Source organism: Rhodamnia argentea, chromosome 1 (genome assembly GCF_020921035.1).
Source record: "Rhodamnia argentea isolate NSW1041297 chromosome 1, ASM2092103v1, whole genome shotgun sequence".
Classification (NCBI taxonomy): domain Eukaryota; kingdom Viridiplantae; phylum Streptophyta; class Magnoliopsida; order Myrtales; family Myrtaceae; genus Rhodamnia; species Rhodamnia argentea.
The window spans coordinates 11,335,499-11,355,101 of NC_063150.1; the positions used below are offsets into that span (position 1 = coordinate 11,335,499).

Below are 19,603 nucleotides of genomic sequence, written 5' to 3' on the forward strand. Positions count from 1 at the left end.
GAGAAGCTAATCTGCTATCGAATATGTCCACAAGGCAACTCTAAAATGGCAAAAACAGAGACTCCCTTCAGGTGCTTTTTCAAGGATCTTGTTTGATAAATCAGCAAAAAGCTTCCTCAGATGTTTAGGTGCTCAAAAAGAGATAATGTTAGCAGAGAGCTATTAATCTTTTAGTATATCACGCAAATTTCAAAGTTTCTCCATACTGAAACCAACTCATCTACTTCCTTGCAACATATAATCATCAAGTAAACCCAATAAATGTATCCAACACTGTGAAAATTGTTATAAAGGAGCACATCATAGTACATCCAAACCAGCAGCTTCCCTTCCTGCCCTGTGATTTTTGACCAAAATAATCCAATATGGGAGGCATTCTCCGGAAATTCAAAAGAGGCTCCCATTACTCAAACCGGCGACGACCACGCCAATAACTCAGGGAAAACTTAATTGCGAATTATTAATAAAGATTAGTCAACTATCATGTCGCTCTCCAAGTATGCATTGTTTTTCCATTTCTCCTAATCAGTTACCAATTTCCATTAAAAAATCCCGATTAGTAAATGCAATTCACTAGGCAATGCCGGCAGTCGGGCTACAGAAAAGACCCCTCGACCATAACCAAGCGACCCTGAAGGCCGAAACAGAGCCAGTCAAAAGAAAAACAAGACTATACTGTGATATCCACCCTACATATTCCTTCAGGACCACCAGCAAGACAACGGGAAACTCTGGAAATCGCAGCAACACCAAAAACACTACCCAGACTAAACATCCGCAAAAACAATAGAAAGACAACCAGTATTACCAGGCCAAAAGCAGAAGTTCAAAGCATCCAAAACAAAGAGGTACTGAACGGTGAGAGGCCCATCGTCGAAGTAGTGAATCCCTTCGTAATCCCACTCCACCTTAGGAATCGAGCCCCCAATGGCCTCCACGACTCTCTCAATCCCTGCGCAAACGCCCCACGGCCAGATTGTCACACGCATGCACACACGTAGGCCAAAACCCGACAAGAATAAGAGCAGAAACGAAAACGAAGAGGCGACTCAAAGGGAGGACCTGAAGAGTCGACGAGGACATGGCAGGCGCGGCTGGCGACCCAAGCGGCGCTTGCCCTAACCTCCTCCATTGGCGGTGGCGAAAGCAGGAGCTCGCCGCGAAACCCTAAGCTCGCGAAAACGGATTGGGAACGGAAGCGAGAAGCACGCCGAAAGGGAAATGTGTGAACCGATTGCTCCCCCTTAATTTTGAAGTTTCCCGCTTTTTGTTTGTTTCTCGCTCTTAGTATTTTGCTTTTTTTTCTTTTTCTTTTTCTTTTTTGTTTATTTACGTCAAAGTCTTCAAGTCAACATCTCCTTCTTCCCAGCCAGGTCATGGAAACCCTGAATCGGGCGGATATGGATCGACGTCCAAACGATCGGACGGTAGATGTCAGTTGGTCTCACGTGATCCCGGCTCACGGGACCATCGCCCCGGTGTGAGCCCCACTTCCCACGTGCGGCCTCTTCGCAAGATCTCGCGCGATCTTGCGGGAGCCGAGTCACGTGGGCTGCCTAGTGGGCCCCACTTTGACCGGGGTGATTCTCCGATGTTTCGTTCATGTTTTCGTTACGACCGTGCCACCTTTAAATCCTTTGACCACGTTTTAAACTAATGGGTGATCTTCGTAATTGCGTCCGTCCATGTATGTAGAGTTTGCATAGCCTTCTTCTGCTCCTATAATTTTACAAAAAAATGAACATTTTATAATATATTTTTCTAAAAATATAATGTATCGCTTAAAATAATTAATTACTAAAAAGATATTTTTGGTTATGAACAACGGTATATGTCTCAATATTTCGTAAACGATGAAAAAAAATTGGTATTCATTTATTTTTTGGAGCAATACAAGTGATTATTTTTAGAAAATATTTTTCAAATCATTCATGCTTCGCGAAACAAACGAGAGCAAAAGACTTGTCGTTCTAATACGTTAAGGGGAACACGTGTATATCTAATGTGTATACGCTAATCTTCTGGGATAATTATAGAAAGAAAAAAGTCATGAAACCATTGTATGGATATTCATTCCGTCCTGCACTTTTTAATTTGGCCAACTCAGTCCTAATCATTTTAACAATTTGTCAATATAGTATATTTGGATAATTTGGTCGGACATCGCAGGCATGAATTTTTTTTAATTTTTTTTTTAATTTCTTATACAAAGCATAGGTAAGCGAAGCTGATTCTGCAAATGACAAAAGAAAACGAAAAGAAGATGCCTTGGCCCGACACACGCCCACCAAATCGAGTAATGAAGAGTGATTTCTACTAAGTCTTTGGATGAAGCTCGATGTCTATATGAATTCCCGATTTGCTCTTTGGTATATTTTGACCACCGTCATGTTGAGTTTTGACTTTCAAATTAGTGATAAAAGTATTTTGGACCATATACTTTTGTCTTAGGATTTTTTAAAATATATTATAAAAGAGATATGTTGCACATCACATTATGACGCTTACTTTCGCTTTTGCCCCCTTTTTTTTCATTTATTCTTATTAGATCTTTGATTATACGCTTGTACTTATTGTTGAAGATAGTGAAAGTTCTCTTTCCCCATTGTTTTTCCCATTTTGAGTCTTCCATGTATATCGTGTCCCAAGCATTTTAATTTTACTTTCATCCTTCGATATTTTGCGTTTGAATTCATTCATCTCTCGGTGGTCTTATGCAACACGTGGAAATTTCAAAAGCCAAAGTATTGCTCATTGATTTTTTTTTTCTTTTTCCTCTTTCTTCTTTATGTAAAAGAGGGGGAAAAAAAAAAAGACCCTCTATCTAGCTACTTCAGTGTATTGGTAATAGTCTTACTTAACATTTTGATCAGCTTTCGTGTCGAATTACTTATGCTAACATGTGGGTCTCACATCTATGCACGTAGTTGACTTGATGAATGAATGTCAAACAAGTGGGGCAAACCTCTATGCTGTTCTAGACTTATTATGTGCACGACTGAGGAAGTTTGGATCGAAAGCTAATTTATTCCTCGTGAACTCGAAATGACATTTTAACCGAGTCGCGGCCTTCTCTCCCTTTTCTCTGCCGGGGAGATAAGTAATAGTCTTCCTCAAATGAAACATTTAAGGTCGGGAGGACAAGTGTTATAAGCTTTGAATGGAAATCCAACACCGATAAACAGTGATTGTAACTTTAACCGTCCTAAGGTCTCGGTAAGAGAGAATTGTCTAAAAGTCCAGTATGATGGCCGATTCAGTTTTGAATTTTTTAATTACGTCAATTTAGTCATAAACATTTGACAATTTGTCAATCTAGTCTTTCTCATCAATGTTAGCCAAAAATCACCGAAGTGTATGTCGATCATCTTACGTGCACGGCCGGTGTTGACATGAACGATTCTTACAATATTTTTAACCAAGTGAAGGGAAATAGCCAAAAAGAAAAAACAAAAGCAAAAATCAGAAACTTCTAAAAAATTGTAAATATATGTGTGTGTGTGTGTGTGTGTGTGTGTGTAAGCAATTTATGGACAAAATTGATTAGAAAGACTGCATTGAAAAATCGTGAAAAGGTTTAAAATTAAATTGTTTAAATTAAAAAGTTTTAGACTCGATTGACCGTTGTGGAATAAATTTAAGATTTTATGAATAATTTTCCCATATAATAAATGCCTAGCTTTTTATTTCGAAAAAATTACCTAAATAGTCATAAATATATTGCAATTATGTCAATTCAATCCTAAATCTTTTTTTTGTGTGCAAATTTAGTCATAAATCTTTCGCATTCATTCCAATTCAGTCCTTTCATCCTATTTTGGTTGGAAATCACCGACATGATCGATTTTTAATAATTTTTTTTATTTTTTTTATTTTTTTATTTTTCATTTGCTCTCTTTTTTTTTCCTTTTTTAAATTTTCTTTCTCTTTCTTTTTGTTTCTTCTTCTTCCTCTAGCCGACCACCAAGCTCGACAGGCGAGGGCGAGGTCGACCTTTCCCAACGACTGCGAGGTCCGGCCTCGCGGCCTTGGGGAGGCTCGCCCTCGCCGGTGGCTAGCGGGGGTGAGCTTCGTCGGGCTTAGCTGCTTGTTGGAGGAAGAAGAAGAAAAAGAAGTAGAAAAAAAGAGAGAAAAGAAAAAAAAAATGGGGTTGGGGGGGGAATATTGAAATATAACTACAAATTGGCCACGTCGGTGATTTTCGGTCAAAATTGGTTAAAAAACTAAATTGGCACAAACGTAAAAGGTATAAGACTGAATTGGCACGAATGTAAAAGATTTAAAATTGAATTGGCAATAAAAAAAAGATTTAAGACTTTATTGGCATAATTACAATAGGTTTAGAACTTTTTTGGTAATTTTCTCACTTTTTTTTCTCTTTTCCGTGTAATTTTGGTAAGTCAAGCACTAGACAGTTTCTAGCAAACCAAGATCACCAGCCCCCACCCTCCTTTTCTCTCTGTTTGTCCTCCTTTTAAAGAGATCATGAAGTGTCAATAGGCATAAATGGATTAGGGGATGAAGACGTTAATATCATAGATGCGGAGTTTGACTCCCACACTATACAAAGAGTTAGATCAAAAATTAGAAAGGGAAAAGTTAGAGATAGGACACTCTCACAAAAAAAACAAAAGAATTAGAGACATGGCGGATAAAAAAACAAGTCCACGGAATTTTTGTTTGCGAGTCACGTTCTTATCGACAATTCCCATCATTTTTGTAATCATATCCTATCTTGTCAAGTTTGTGTTTCTCTCTACAAATTCATATTGACTTCAAATCGTGTTCTCGTGTCATGTTAAAAATTGTCTATGTAGAATTGATTCGGTCAATTTTGCATCATCATCATCATTATTATTATTATTTGGAAATATTTGAATCTCTCCAAATAAGGATGACTTGCTAAGGCAAATGAAGGGGCAAGTGTAATTGTATGAATCAACACAACGAATATTTTTCTCGTTCGTGCCCCATTTTTACAGGTCTTCGTGCTCCCTCACTGACATCTCAGCAATTTCATAACTCAAAATCCTTTTCAATCCTTTTGTCATTTTTTCTCTCCAATTACTATAAACTTCTTTTTCCTTCCTAATCACTCCTCTTCTGAAAATGAGTTCTTTCCTAAAATCACACCATCCGAAATTGAGTGAAGGTGGGATTTGAACCGAGGCTACATCTATGGAAATTTGAAGGCAATGAAGCCATTTTGAAAGAAATGAACATCTTCTTCCCGGTTACAGTACCCCAGAAACCCACCGGCCTCTTTTTCAGCCCAAAAGAATCACAACAATGACACCACCACAGAGGAACTCGTATCAATGTTGAAATGGACAGACCCATTCCTCCTTTCTCATTCTTTTGTACTTGGACAAAAAAAAAAACTCTACTCTCTTCCCCCTCTCTCTCTCTCTCTACACATCAACCTACGACACCGAATGCCTCCTACTCCTCGACGGCGTGGACTTGGCGTCCCCCGCGTTCCCCGAGCCGGGGCTCTCCGACGTGTCCGAGCTGCTGATCTCCCCCTGCCTCTCCTTGCTCGACCACAGCTTCGAGAAGATCTTCGAGACGACCAGGCCCTTCATCTTGGCCTTCTCGGCGGCATTGCTGCTGTTCTTGAGGCCGTCACAGTTCCCGCCGCCGCCGTTGCTCTTCTCTCCCAGCCTCAGAGCGGCGAGCTCGCCTTTCAAGGCCTTGATCTCCTCCGCGGTCGGGACGCCATCCCAGTCCTCCTCGGTGTTGGTGGTGGCCGACCTCGAGCTCCCGTGGGACCCGCCTGGGAGCAGCGCGGCGATGGGGCCCGGAAGGGCGGGCGTGGTGCTGCCGGAGGAGGTGGTGGTGGTGGTGGTGGTCCGCATCTGCTCGAAGAAGAGGACTTGCACCACCACACGCAGTGGAAGCCGCTCGTTCTGCACCGCGTGCATGCAGGCATCGGCGGACAGCTTGCTGCAGTCCATTATCTTGCAGACTTTCTTCCTCTCGCTCTTGCTGACGTCCGGGTGTTCCTGCACAAGACCACACTTGAGTTTACCGCATTTCCAAAGAACCAAAACTATCGCTCTCTCTCGTCGAATTTATTTGACCCAGAGATTGCCGTGTGAACGCACCTTCAGGTACATGTCGATGGCACGGTAAATCCCATCATGAGTTGCTCTCGGGAAACCTGAGACCAGATTGGCAAGACCCACAAATCTCAGCACCGGCAAATTCGGGTCCCGTGCAATCTCAGCAAGGTAGCCATCTACCAGCCTCGCCACCCTTGCCATGGCTTCCGATCCTCGTTGATGGGGCATTTTGAATTCATGGAATTCACTTTCAACAGAGGGATCAGCCTGAGCACACCAATTATGCATCACAAACTCCTCGACTAGACTTTGCACGGTATCTACATCATAGAGCATCTCTTCGCCATCAGGGGCCCGGAACAGAAGGTCAGGCACCACAGCTTCATCGAGCTGCTGGCCGATTCTCCTTCTCAGTTCGTTCTTCTCCGTTTCTCCACATTCCAACAAAATTACTGCTCTCAGCAACCTAAGCAAGAAGCTACACGAAACGCTTCCCTCCTCCAAGGGAAGCAGCCAGAGAATAGTCTCCACCAAAGATCGATGCTTCGCCATGTCATTAGTTTGGATCACACCCTTGGCGAAACCGGGCAACCGTCTTAGTGCATATGCACTCAACGCTTCTCCCATCACTTCACTGGAAATCATACCTTTTGCCTTGATCGTCGTTATCACCCGCTTATACAAGTCTATCTGGAGCTCGCACAAATCTTCAACCCACCAGTCCTTTGGGACCGCCTGCTGTTTCCTTACCCCGTTCCAGTGGGATTCGCTGCCGTTTTCGGAAGGGAGTTTCTTCCTGTTGTAAGTGTAAGACCAATCCACCTTGGAAGTGTCCATCGAAGCCTTGGAAGAGATCGAGTCAAGGCAGCGGCTGACCACCTTAAGCTCCTCGGACCATGGACGAAGGGATTTTGTGGTTTGGAGAACAATGATCGAGTCTTTCCAGCTGCGGTAAATGCTCGAGTTAAGGAAAACCTCGATTTTGTAGATGAGATTCCCCTTTTCAATAGTCTCATACATCTCAAGGTACTCCGCCGCACAACGAGCCGCAACTACATTGTACGCATTGAGAGTGACCGTCATCCCGTAACAAAACTTGACACATATTTCAAATGCGGCAGGTCCACCTGGAATATCTCCAACCTGGATTTCATCACTGTTATCATCATTTGCACTTCCGACCAACTTCTGCAACCGCGCGCTCTTTGACAAAAGAGGAAACTACAAGAGGCACACATATGCGTCATATATAGCATCATTGAAAGTAGCTGCTCACGATCACAAGTAGATCAAAATAAGACGAGCTCCGAATTGTGTGGTTTATAAAAGTCCATCCAGATGATTTACAAGCTTCCTTTGTTTCCTGATTTTCAATTAATAATTGAATCTGGGCACTAATTGCTGCTACAAGTTACTTCCATTCACGGTTTATACTAAAAACTTCTCAAGGACCCCATTTTTATTCTATTTCCATATGGCAAGTCAATACAGCAGAACTGCACATCTGAATAATCACAATTTGACTCTTACCTTGTGCAGATAAAATTTGATGTCCCCAATGCTGATCACAATATCAGTTGCCAGCTCGGTTGCAACATACCTGTAACCAAAGATAGAGGCAGTGAATGAGATGAATTTTACCCTTACAGGTATGCAAGTAGATAATTGATTTATAAAACAAGCAGGGCACGGAGAACAGAGGCACGTGATGCAACTTAGGCTAGCAATGTCGTATCAAAGATAAAAATCTCAAGTAGCAGAATCAAAAGAACAAGTAATGCTATAATGGCCATCACACAGGTCGTGAACTAATGTTAGTAAATTCACATAAACATGATAAAAGAACCTCCTTTTTCTTCTTTGAAGAAAGATGATGTAACCAGAACCTCTCCATTGCAGAGTCAAATTTCAAAGGCAAATACAAGGTGCAGAGGCTAGACTATTTTGTAAATGAAAATCTCAAAATCCAAACTGACAGGTAGATGTTCTTTTTCATGTAAATAGAATCTCTCGACCTAACTTTGGATACAATGAGAGTGCTGATGAAATGTAAGAAAGGGGGCAAACTCAACCTAAGAACCGATGCTAAGTATGTTTACTCACAGCCCAACATGGGCCAAACAAACATTGAGAATATCAGCTTGCTTTGATATAAGTAAGACCCGCCGGTCCAAAGAGCAATAATAATACACTGGTAGCGCATGAACATGACAACCATAGAGGAATTAAAATATCAAGTGGCCACTTTCTTGATTCCCTCTAAAAGTTAGCTACCTCAAATAGATGAGTGTAATCTTTCTTATCAAACAGACGAGATGCCAACGAACAGCTCCTAATACAAGAGGAAGAGGACAATATCTTTGCACTTGAAAGGCGGAATCAATATAGTTACTGCTGGTCGTTTCTTATATTCTAAACCTAAACCAGCAGTTAAAAGCATCTATGGGCAGTTTCCTCTGTTCCAATTAATTTATCTTAGACCCCACATGATTGTGAAATTAACTTTATGCAACCGCACAAGTATTATTAGGAAAAGCATTGTTCATCTCTAGCTGCATTAAACTCATGCTTGCATGATTAGATGTTAGATTAGCTAGGTATTATCCTACAAGTCGAATGCACAAATGAGTCATTTCGAGTCCTATAGGCAAGCCGGACACCTATATTTTAACTACACAGGTGATAGGGAAGTAGAGCAATAGGTTTACTGCATCAAACCACAACTTGACATGCCTACTAAAACTGTGTCTGCCTTCCTACCCCCCGAAAAAAAAAAAAAAATTCACTTCACTTGGACAGTCCCATCGACTGAATCCATAGAAAAAAAGGGAAATAGCTGAAAAAAAAAACCCTCAAACTATGCCCATTGCGACACATTTAGCCTGAACTTTTTTTGTAACATAAAAAATCCCAAATTATGCCCACCGCGACATTTTTACCCTGAAATTTTTCTTGTAACATAAAAATCCCCAAACTTCTACCTATATGACACATTTACCATCCATCAATGTTCGTCAAATGATTTTTCAGCCAAAACAACATCGTCCTTAATTCACTTAAGCCACATGGGCGTCGGTCAATATCGTTTGCTTTCCGGCATCCATGACGGTAAATTTTTAACGGTTCTAATTGACGGAACTTTGACGAAGGGTGAATATGTCATATAAATACAAGTTTGGGATGTTTGGTGTTTAAGATAAATGTGACACAGTGAGCATAGTTTAGGGTTTTTTTCATGCTTTTATCTGAGAAGAAAAAAAGCACTCTCAGAATTCACCTTAGGTGATTCTATTCTCAAATGAAAATTATTAAACATAAAAGTTCCGAAAAGTCTCCAAGTACACATAATTAGGCTAGACAAGCAGCAAACATATGGTTGAAGAAAGATAAAGCACAAAGACACGAACAAAATGCAGACATTGTAATCCAAGTAGAAATGGAGATGAACATAGGGCTTTATTTTGTATCATTGTGGAGAAATTCCGCTTTCTATCCTTCTAGCATCACAGTTGAGGTAGGGTAATACAGCAACTACAGATAACGGTGATCACCGCATTGTAAACCTTTTCTTTCCCGAGTCTTTGTGGTACTAAGATGACCCAGAACGTAAAACCTATACCAAATTGAATCAGCTCCAACAATGTTTGCCATAGACAAAAAAGTCCAGGTCTGCAAAATATAGGTTGCTAATAGCTCAAGCCTGAGATTTAAGGCCACCACAACAAAATGGGGGAACGAAGAGATTCCGGAAGCAATCTTAAAGATATAATTAAGTAACAATAGAAGTAAAAAACCAGATGCATCACAGTCAACAGTATTTCAAAATGCAAAGCCAAAGAGCAAGAACAGCGCAAAAAAAGGCATCACAGCCCAAACATCCCAGAAATGATAGATTCCCTAAAGAGGATCTAAAGATTTACCTTATATTTTCCCCGTCACCCTGAAACGAATCCGGCTTGGATCCAAGTTTCATAAACTTCATCTTGCCAAACGAAAGATCTAGTTCTCCGATTTATCCTCCGAAAACCGATTCAGAGCTTCCTGCGACGCATAAATTCCGGCCACCACTGACTGCAAATCTCTCTCTCCAGGGGAGAAAAGTACATAAACTCCCGATGTAGGGTGTGAACTTTTGGCTGCTAAAATTCGTGGTGCAATTCAAGATGAGTGAGAATGAAAGAAGAGAAATTTTGGCGAAAGTGGATGTATATTTCTTGGTATGACCGAATCTTTCTCACTAACCAAGGCCACACAAGAGGAGGAGGAGTGTGAAAGGGAATTATAAATTCAACTTCACTTGAATGGCAACAGACCCAAAAAAAGAACTTGCCCCCTAAATTAGCAACACAGAGCACAGTCCCCGGTCAAAAAGGGTCAGCAAAGGAGACACAGCCAACGCATCCTCAAGGTTGGTTTAATAAATTCTCAAAGCCAACACTGTGAATGTGAAACACCCCACTTGCACACAACCTGACACCACCAACACCTATGTCATTTGTCTGTCTGTCTCTAATCCTGTCTGTTTTATCCTCCCAAAGACTCTCATACAGACAAATAACTCCGGATTCGAGCTTTGAGAGGTAAAAAAAGCCAAAAACCCAGAACAGACTCCACTTTCAATTCACAGATCTTGCTTCCCCCATTGGGTTTCTTGAAACTGCAACAGCTCCTGCAAAGACAGGAGCAAAACCTTTTAGTATTGATGACGAGTTGAGCAAAACCTCCAATGCATTAGACAACAGGCATCAATTTTCAAGAGAATCTATCAGGATAACCACGACCAAGAGGGCATCAATTCCAACAAGATTGTTTCAAGTTAGTGGTGAAGGTGAGAGCAAATCAAGGACCGGGACTTCGGACCACAACCCGCGAATCCACCCAAAAAAACACTCCCCACGTTCTGAAAATACCCAATTAAGAACATGCTCAGCTCGAAAAACCCAACACCAAAAACGTCACCAACGCGCCAATTTTGCGCAACGAATGAGAGAGATCATGCAAAATCCAGCTCCAAAAGAAGAAAGTACCAAGAAATAGCAACGACCAAGACTACGAAGCTCGCCGACCGGAAACCAATCAGTTAGAAATTGCAAAACTTTCCAGCAAAAAGCAGGGGATTTCACATTGAACCACTTAAACTGATTTTTTTTTGGTCCAAAAAACTGATTAAGAATGGAGTTTCAGGAACAGAGGCGGAGGAAAATCAGAGGAGGGATCTCTTAATACCCACCTAACTGATGCCCTAACTGCACTTGCCTCTCTTCTCCTCCTCGTCTCTATCTTTCTTCCCCCTTCCTCTCTCCAACAGGTATAGAGAATCAAAACAAGAATGATCACAGCAACTCCAACAGTGTTTTCCCTTTTGCCGAAAGAGAGCACTGTATCCTCTGCAGTGGCAAAAGCCAAGAAGAACAATCCCACCTCAGCAAAATAACCCCGACCCCAACAACGACAACAAGAAAAAACACACGCACAAACATATGAAAGCGGAAAAATTAAAAAGAGCGAGCGACAATCCTACTCTCGGAAAGATGAGCTGTTCCTCTCCTTTTGACAGCCACCGGAGCTACGCACTTCACTGCTCACAAAAAGCCAAAGCCCCAAGTGTTCCCCCCCTCTGGCTCTCTCTCTCCCCTCCTCTCGTGCTTAGTCTCTCCCTTAACTTTCCTTTGAATCAGCACCACCGCCCCCACCACCACCACCACTTTTCTCTCTCTATACCTCTCTCTGTTCACATCTGAGTTTTTTTCACCACCCATATTATAAATGCTCTATACTTTTCAGCCCTCCAAAAATATTAGAAGCTTATGCATCATTTTCCATTTTTTCTTGCAAAGATGTATTTTTTATTGTCGCCCTCTTTCTAGCATAACTTGGGCAAAGCAAAGGATGAAGCTTTTTCTCTCGCTTAGGATGAGAACCACGGGGACCCCACTCACTCTCTCTCTCTCACTTTTTCTCTCTCTACAAAGCGATGCACGCCAATCTGACAGGGATAACTTTGTTGCCCCCTGTGACAAATACAAGCTGACTGTCCTCCGTTATGGAAGAGAGAGAGAGAGAGCAGAGACTGTGTACAAGAAAACGACCCATCCATCTCTCTCGTACTTTGATAATAATGCATCCATCTCCATTTTTTCTCTCGATCCTCTGTTATTCTGCTTCGGTAAAAGAAAAATCCTTACGGTTCTAGCAGTTCCGCATGCTCATATATCAAACCAAGCACATAGGTAACGTGGTCAAACCATGTTAGGTTTGGTTCCACGATAATTCTTCGTGTGTCCACGATTCCAGACGTGCTCTGTAAGTTCCTTGTGCATTTCGAAGGATCCGAACGATTTCCTCCGTGGCAGAAGAAGATCAATAGGCATTCATGCGGTCCTACTGATGGGAGGACTGGCAAAATATGGAATTCATATATTATTATAACCAATGTGCTTGGAAGGGTAGTTGTCAAGCATAATAAATGAAACAACTTTTCGAATATTCAAAAAACCACTTCTAAATATAATTTAAAAAGTTTAATGTAAATAGTGATTTCTTAATTATTTTTTTTAAAATTGTGAACTGTTGCGTATAAGAACAATTGTTGGAGAAAATCTACAAAATTATCTATATATATGTTTGAGTTATATCTTGAGCAACTCTCTAATCAATTTATTCGTTTGGCCTTTGCGATTTCATGTGGAAAGATGTCTTGAATTGTATCATGTCAATGGGTTATGACGTCAGATTTATCAATATCGAACTGTTAGAATTTTGAGTAAGCACAAAATACTTCTCCCCTCGTAGCATTTATGCAAACCTTAATTATCTTTTAGTGCAACTTATTTTCGGTAAGTGAGAGCCTAAATGAACACCGCATATATCATTTAATGAAAAAGCCGCCAAAAACTCTAAACCAAATTCACCGTGACAAAGTTATGCCAATTTTTTTTTTGTGACACAAAAAATCCCAAACTTGTACTCATGATACGCATTTACCCCAAATCTCTCTTAGTGTGACACATTTACGCTACTTTTTTTTTTCGTGACACCAAAAACCCCAAACTTGAATCCGTTTGCCATAAATCCCAAACTTATGCCAAAAAATTAGGGAATGCAAACGGATTCAAGTTTAGGATTTTTGGTGTCACGAAAAAAATTAAGGTAAATGTGTTATACGGGTATAAGTTTGGGATTCGTATCACAAAAAAAAATCGGAGTAAATGGGTCACACTAGCATAATTTTAGAGTTTTTTGTGTCACCAAAAAAAAGTTTGTGGTAAATGTATCACAATGGATGTAGTTAATGGTTTTTGGAGATTTTTTCCCTATTAATTATGGTATAGAATCAAAGATGTCATCTCTGAGAACTTGCGAACGAAATAGTCGACTATTATCTATATCTTCAGATTTTTTTCCTCGATATGAAAGTTCGCGTGACACTAGCGCGTATACCGTGCTTCCAGGTGAAATAAGTTTTCATTTGTGAGGGAATTATGTTATATATTCATGTTATAAAATCAATACTAATTGACCAAAAATGACGAACAATATATTACGTTTTTAAAAGGCAAAAGAATCGTGAATATTCCATGATAATTTTAGCACAAATTTAGGTGACTCCATTGGACGCAGTATGGGAAGCCAACATGTGTAGAACCTACACTCTTGCAAACAAAAGTAGCCAACATTTTTCATTTGAGTTTTCTACAGTTTTTCCCATTCAAGTTTTAAGGGTTTTGCCAAAACTAGATGTCATCATCTTTTAATTACCGATCTGTATTCATTATTGCTCTTTATTAACTTAAGTCGATTGGAAACTCAATCCAAGTATCGAGGGAAATATACATAATCAAGTAAGAAATGAAGACTATTGACATATACGCGTGAAAACTTAAATTTTTAGATTTCACTATCTAATAACATTTGATACAGGGTTAGGACTTGCCCCATAACGCTCTTTTGATATCATCGTCATTTTATTCTTTAATTTATAAACCCATCATCATTTGACTTCCTAAGCGTGATTAATGATATTCATTACCTAATATTTATGTTATGTTGAATCTGCTACCTTATTCATTAGACTTCTTATCATATGCAAGTCTAGTATAGAAAATACATAAAAAAAAAAAGTCCATTTGTATTAACATTAGAAAATTTGAACAATATAAAATAGAAGACAAAAAGAAAAAAATAAGGATAAAACTACATGATATATGCATTAATGAAGGGACTACCTAATTATATAGAATAATTAAGGGTACAAATGGAAATAGAGAGGGAAAAAAAGGTATGAAGCTTCTTCCACAATTTCAAAGTGTGTTTGATTGTTGTTACTTTAATCGATGAAGCACATGATGGGATCACAAAGACCTACAATAATTAGAGTCACTGGAAATTGAAAGTTATGGAGATTCACGCACTTTATTGTCTCTCAAAATCATGTGTTTAGCACCCAATTCTCGTAAAAGAAACTCTCAGCGTCACCAAGAAGTCTTGTGACCTTGAAATTAAAGGCTTGGACACGTTAAAGATCTTTATATTTATTGAAAACCCAGCGAAATTTTTGGAATTGGCGGGATAATAATTCTTGAGCTCATGGTTTTAAACGGGGTGCCATCTTGAGTTTGGTGGATCGTTCGTTTTTCTTTTCTTTTTGAAGGGCGTCCACCGTGTGTTCAATTCGAATGGTCGGTCTTGGCCATCTAGCTTGGCGGACGACGGCGAGTTCGTCATCATTTGGACATTTGCACACTTCACTTCGAGTTGGACCATGATCCACAGTTGTGAAGTGAAGATACATTCAACAAATCTCATTCGGGTAGAAGAGATATAGGTAGTTGAATAGCCTCTATCTACATTTAGGGAGATGACACTAACAAGTATAATATTCAAATTACATCCTCACATTAACGTAAGTCCTAAACTTTTGTGCAACCAATCTCAACTCTAAAAGATGAATGTCCTAATTAGTGCTTTAGCACTAGCTCTATATGTTTATAGCAGGGTTTTTGTTTGTGTTTTTCATAAAAGGAAGCTGTTGACTTGATGATCCGATAGTACTATTAGTTATTATTTTTTATAAAGAATAGTACTATCAATTGTTTTTTACCACACGATCTCTCAATCAATGAGTCATTTATACAAAACATGTGATGACGGTACGTGGATCTACAGTAGAGATTATACCATCCCTAACATTTTCCTAAAACAAAAGGCAACTCTTTTGCTTTCTTGCCAAAATTAGCATGTTTAGATAATAAAAAAAAAAGATTCTTTTTTATCTTTTTGCTTAATCAAAACCTCACGTTGGACGTACTTTGACTTTATTTAATCTCTAATGCTTACTAAATACATCCTAGAAGATTGAATAATTTTTCTTAAAAAACATTTATATGTTGTGAAAATTGTAGGCTTTGGAGCTTAAAAAAAAGTTAAGGTACATCTGCTGCAAGATTTAAATTAAGTGAAAAGAAAAAAGTACAAAGTCTATATTTATGCTTATATATCTAGCAAGTATTCAATCTAAAAAATTTAACTGAAATGGCTGTAGGATGAGTTTGCTTAGTGAAAAACCAATTCCGGAGAGTTGTTTTAGGACTTTCCAACATTTGGATGACTGTAAACTATTGGAGCAACAAAAAGCATATTACATGGACTAAAAACAATAAACTTAGATTGGGAAAAAAACGAAACAATTTTCCCTTCAGGTAAAAAGGAAAAAAACAATCTTTAACAATACAAGGTGTCCCTAGTGGATTTCACTTACTATTAAAAATAACAATAAAAATGGTTCTTTTCAACTTATTTTCGGTACAAATAAACGTCAGAAAATGGTTCATTTTCTCTGAAAATGAATTTCCTGAAAACATTTTCCAGCAATAGGAAGTTTTCAGCGGAACAAGCAAACTCTTTATCCCAATAAAATGGCCACGAGTCTTATTAACGAACAACAAAAGGAAACCACAATTTGTCTATGATACTCATTTGAGAAGGCATGGAAACCCAACAAATGGTTAAGAGTGAAAGGAAAATGTTCAAAAGTGAAGTAGAAGAAAGGGAAAAGCTTCCATGGGGATTCAATGAATCAGATGGAGTCACTTTGATATGTGACCTCTAGAAGTATAACATGATCACCCCAATTATTTAATTGCTTGACTAGTCCAATCAAAATCATGAACCATCTCCCCTTCTTCTAGTGGACAAATAGTGACCACATCCTCTTCCTTATCTTTACCTATTTTTTTTTTGTCACATTTATTTATGTATCTATATATTTATTTAGTTCTCTCTTTTTATTTCTTTTCTTTTTCCATTTTGTCTTCTTTACTGAGCCTCACATGCACTGCTCCAATCTACTCCTCCCAATGCCACTAAACCCCATCAGGATTGTGCACCAAATCTCTTGGTTTTGGTCATATCCTCACTCCTTTTGAACCACATCCCAACACTAATTCCCAGCTTTTTTCCAAGTGCTGCAGTTATTTAATTCCTTGATTAAGAATCTCATCACCTGCACAGCAAAACCCCTTTTGTTTTGTTTTTAAAACAAAACCCTCTCTTACATAATGCTGGTATCAGTTTTGAGAGAGGATCTACGGCTAGATAGAGATTGATTCCTGAAGAAATGTCGGTTCTGGTCTGTCCGAATCAAAAACCTAAAACCCTGATGAAAATCCGGTCACAATCTCTGGGAAAGATCCCATCCACCAGCGAGGCTGGTCGGATGGATGCGACCAGGGTCTTAGGAATGGAACAGTTCATTGCACCGTCAAGTCTCATTCTGTGTACTGCTCTTGGAAGACCAGGGTAGGGTCCTAGAAGGGCAAGCTGGACCTTTTTGCATTGAATTGATTCATATATCTCGTTACATTCTCTTGATGTAGAGATGATGTATATGCCCACTCAAACAAAAGTGGGGTTGGACAATGGGGATGTCAATTTGTGCTTGGCCTGTTTTTGTGAAGTTTGACCCTGGCCATGTGGTCTTGCCATTGCCCTAGTTGAAGGGTCATGCCCTACATTATCTTTATGCACTTTCTTGGAGAAGGGTCTACTTTCATGTATGATGGAAATAGTTAACATCCCTATGCGCAAAGGAGGGGGGACCAATTTGTTTTAGTGCCTTTTATATGTTTTTAATATCGAGGACGGTTGTCGATGGTATCTATTCGAGAATGTGTTCTCTCCCACTTTTTTCCTGTAGTTCCGAAGGTAGGCTCCATCGTGTACAAACGGTTGGCGCGCTATCATTGGTGCACTCGATGATACCCAAGTCATGTGGGCCTGATGATCAACTGCGTCCTTCTGGAAAAACCGATCCCCGCAGTAACGCAGGTCGACAGAGAAGAACGATAATGAGTTCACGCACCCGTTGAAGAGTGGATTCAAGCGAGGTCGGTGTGAGAATCGACTTGACATTGTGTGGATGCTAACTCAATATTCTTTTTAAAGGTATGATAATATCTAGAAGAGGTGAAAAAGTCCAACTTGATGGTAACGCCAATGACTCGGATCTCTCATCTCGTTTTCACATGAGCCTTGGGGTCCAACCAGGATGACCTCTCCCCATGTGAATCCATTATCTTCTTCCTTGCGAAAGAGTTTGATCAGAAGAACTACATTTCCTAGCCAATGGATTAAACTAGAGATGCATCTAAATCTCCTAGTTATTAAAAGGTCACCCATTTCCAACTATGAACGTGCCTTTTTGTTACTCTCTCCCTGCTTTGGCAATGATAATTGCAAACCACATGGGACTAGATTCTCTCCTGCAAGTGTGGTATAGTTATTTGAACGAGGTACAAGGACCTAATGATGGTAGGCAATGGTCGATGTTGATTTGCGTACCTGCAAAATCTCCTGACTTTGAATGCCCTAGTTTCAGCAAAAGGATTTTGGTCCAATGATCAAGAGTAACTGAGAATTACCAAGTAAGAGGGAAAAACAAAATGTAACGTTCTTGGTTTGGTTGAGTAATCATTTGTGATCTTTAGGACTATGGAAACACTCATAGATATCATTGGCATTCCTTTACGAGAATGGATCTGTAAGGTCACACCTATGATCGATGGTTTAGGATCTGCAATCCTAGTAATTTTTCAATTACAGTAGGATGGGAATTCTTCTTCTTTTTTATTTTTTGGATTTTGCTTACTGATGATATTGGAAATTCACTAACGTTTCTTGAAATTTATCATCATGGATGATTCGAGAAAATTAACATAAGGGTTTCAAGACGAGAAAGTTAATGTAAGGGCTTGATTTGAGACAAATAAGAAGAATCCATGACAAGGAAAAGGGCAACAAATCCTACACGAGTCATATGAAAAATTCTATTGAGGTTTATTAATATTTACATTATGAAAAGTAGAAATTTTTAAAAATTTTGCTGGAAAATACAAAATACAAAAGAAGAAGAAGAAGAAGAATTATGGTTGAGAAAATGGGGGAAAGAAGAAGTATTAGAGACACAAAAGTTAACAATGAATCAAGAAAATTTTTAGATAATCCCTCGCTTGACACATGGCACAAAATCTTGAAATGGTGAACCACTTTAATGTTTCTTTTTTCCGCTTCAACCCCCCAACGTTGTTAAATGGGATTTGAGAAGCTGAGCGGTGTAACGGTGTAACGATGTAATCTCAACCACAAGTATTATAAATGGTAAAAAAAATATAAAAGTTATGACAAGACCCATCTCTGATCTTATCCCTGGCATTCCACCGTGATACGGTTACATGATCATGCTAGCGGGACTCTTGTTTAATTAGCCTATTAATTAACAAAATCAAAGCGCCCTTCGAGAGGTTGACACGAGGCTAAAAAGTTGACGTTTGTGCATCAAGATATGTAAATTCCAGGCTCGCATCAAAACCGGAATGTGTTGAAAATGGTCTCTTCTTATCGAAGGTCGCATTGGTCGTGCAATGCAAGAACTTAAGCAACGCTCTTTCACATTGAATTCTCTTGGAAGAGGTCAACATGTTCATGAATTTTTAGGCTGCCTAATTGCCAATTTCCCACGGATCGAGAACTATCGTTCAATCAATTAGCAAGGACATCCGGCAACAGAAAGCGCAATTTTATGTTGACATGTTTGTAGTTCATATAAGATAGCAAAAGAAAAAAAAAAGATTAATACTTCAGATTAGGCAGGCAGCTATTATAACTCGAGATAAAATACATGGACAAGATTTAAGCTCAATTTTTTTGACATTAGAAAAATCTTTTCATCCCTTTTTTCTTTGTTTTTCTTTTGCTTAAAAGAAATAGTTGAGATCTCCATCCTCAAGAGTTGCGGCAGCTGATATTGGTGCATCAGGAGATTTTCGTCAATTCAAATCCCACCAATTATATACAAACTGAACTAGATTAAGGATATCCCGATTCATAAGAGTCTGTTGGGTATTATATAAACTAGCAAAGCATCCGTGCTTATGCCTATGAATCAGAAAAAATATGTTTCTAAAATATCTAAAATATTTATATATTGCTCAAAACACTATAGATGAGTAGTAGAGACTCAAGATGCGTTTCTAAGCATTGCA

At 39.3% G+C, this 19,603-nt stretch overlaps 2 protein-coding genes across 6 annotated transcripts in view; both read right to left on the bottom strand.

Moving 5' to 3' along the window:
• Positions 1-1,266, bottom strand: part of LOC115747099 (queuosine salvage protein-like) — a 4,530-nt gene extending 3,264 nt beyond the window's left edge. Inside the window, exons 1-2 of the mRNA XM_030683156.2 lie at positions 1,063-1,266; positions 809-952 (exon numbers count right to left, since the gene is read on the bottom strand). Coding sequence (XP_030539016.1) covers positions 809-952; positions 1,063-1,132 — 214 coding nt within the window. The 5' untranslated portion in view covers positions 1,133-1,266. The remainder of the gene's footprint in view (positions 1-808; positions 953-1,062) is intronic.
• Positions 1-11,733, bottom strand: part of LOC115747095 (BTB/POZ domain-containing protein NPY5-like) — a 23,170-nt gene extending 11,437 nt beyond the window's left edge. Inside the window, exons 1-5 of one of the 5 annotated variants that reach the window (XM_030683153.2) lie at positions 11,587-11,733; positions 9,986-10,734; positions 7,596-7,665; positions 6,108-7,286; positions 5,355-6,005 (exon numbers count right to left, since the gene is read on the bottom strand). In XM_030683153.2, coding sequence (XP_030539013.1) covers positions 5,424-6,005; positions 6,108-7,286; positions 7,596-7,665; positions 9,986-10,047 — 1,893 coding nt within the window. In that variant the 5' untranslated portion in view covers positions 10,048-10,734; positions 11,587-11,733 and the 3' untranslated portion in view covers positions 5,355-5,423. Of the gene's footprint in view, positions 1-5,353; positions 6,006-6,107; positions 7,287-7,595; positions 7,666-9,985; positions 11,554-11,586 lie in introns of those variants that run through there. The other 4 variants (XM_048273366.1, XM_030683151.2, XM_030683154.2 and 1 more) reach the window with 4 other exon arrangements.
• Between the last annotated feature and the right edge of the window lie 7,870 nt (positions 11,734-19,603).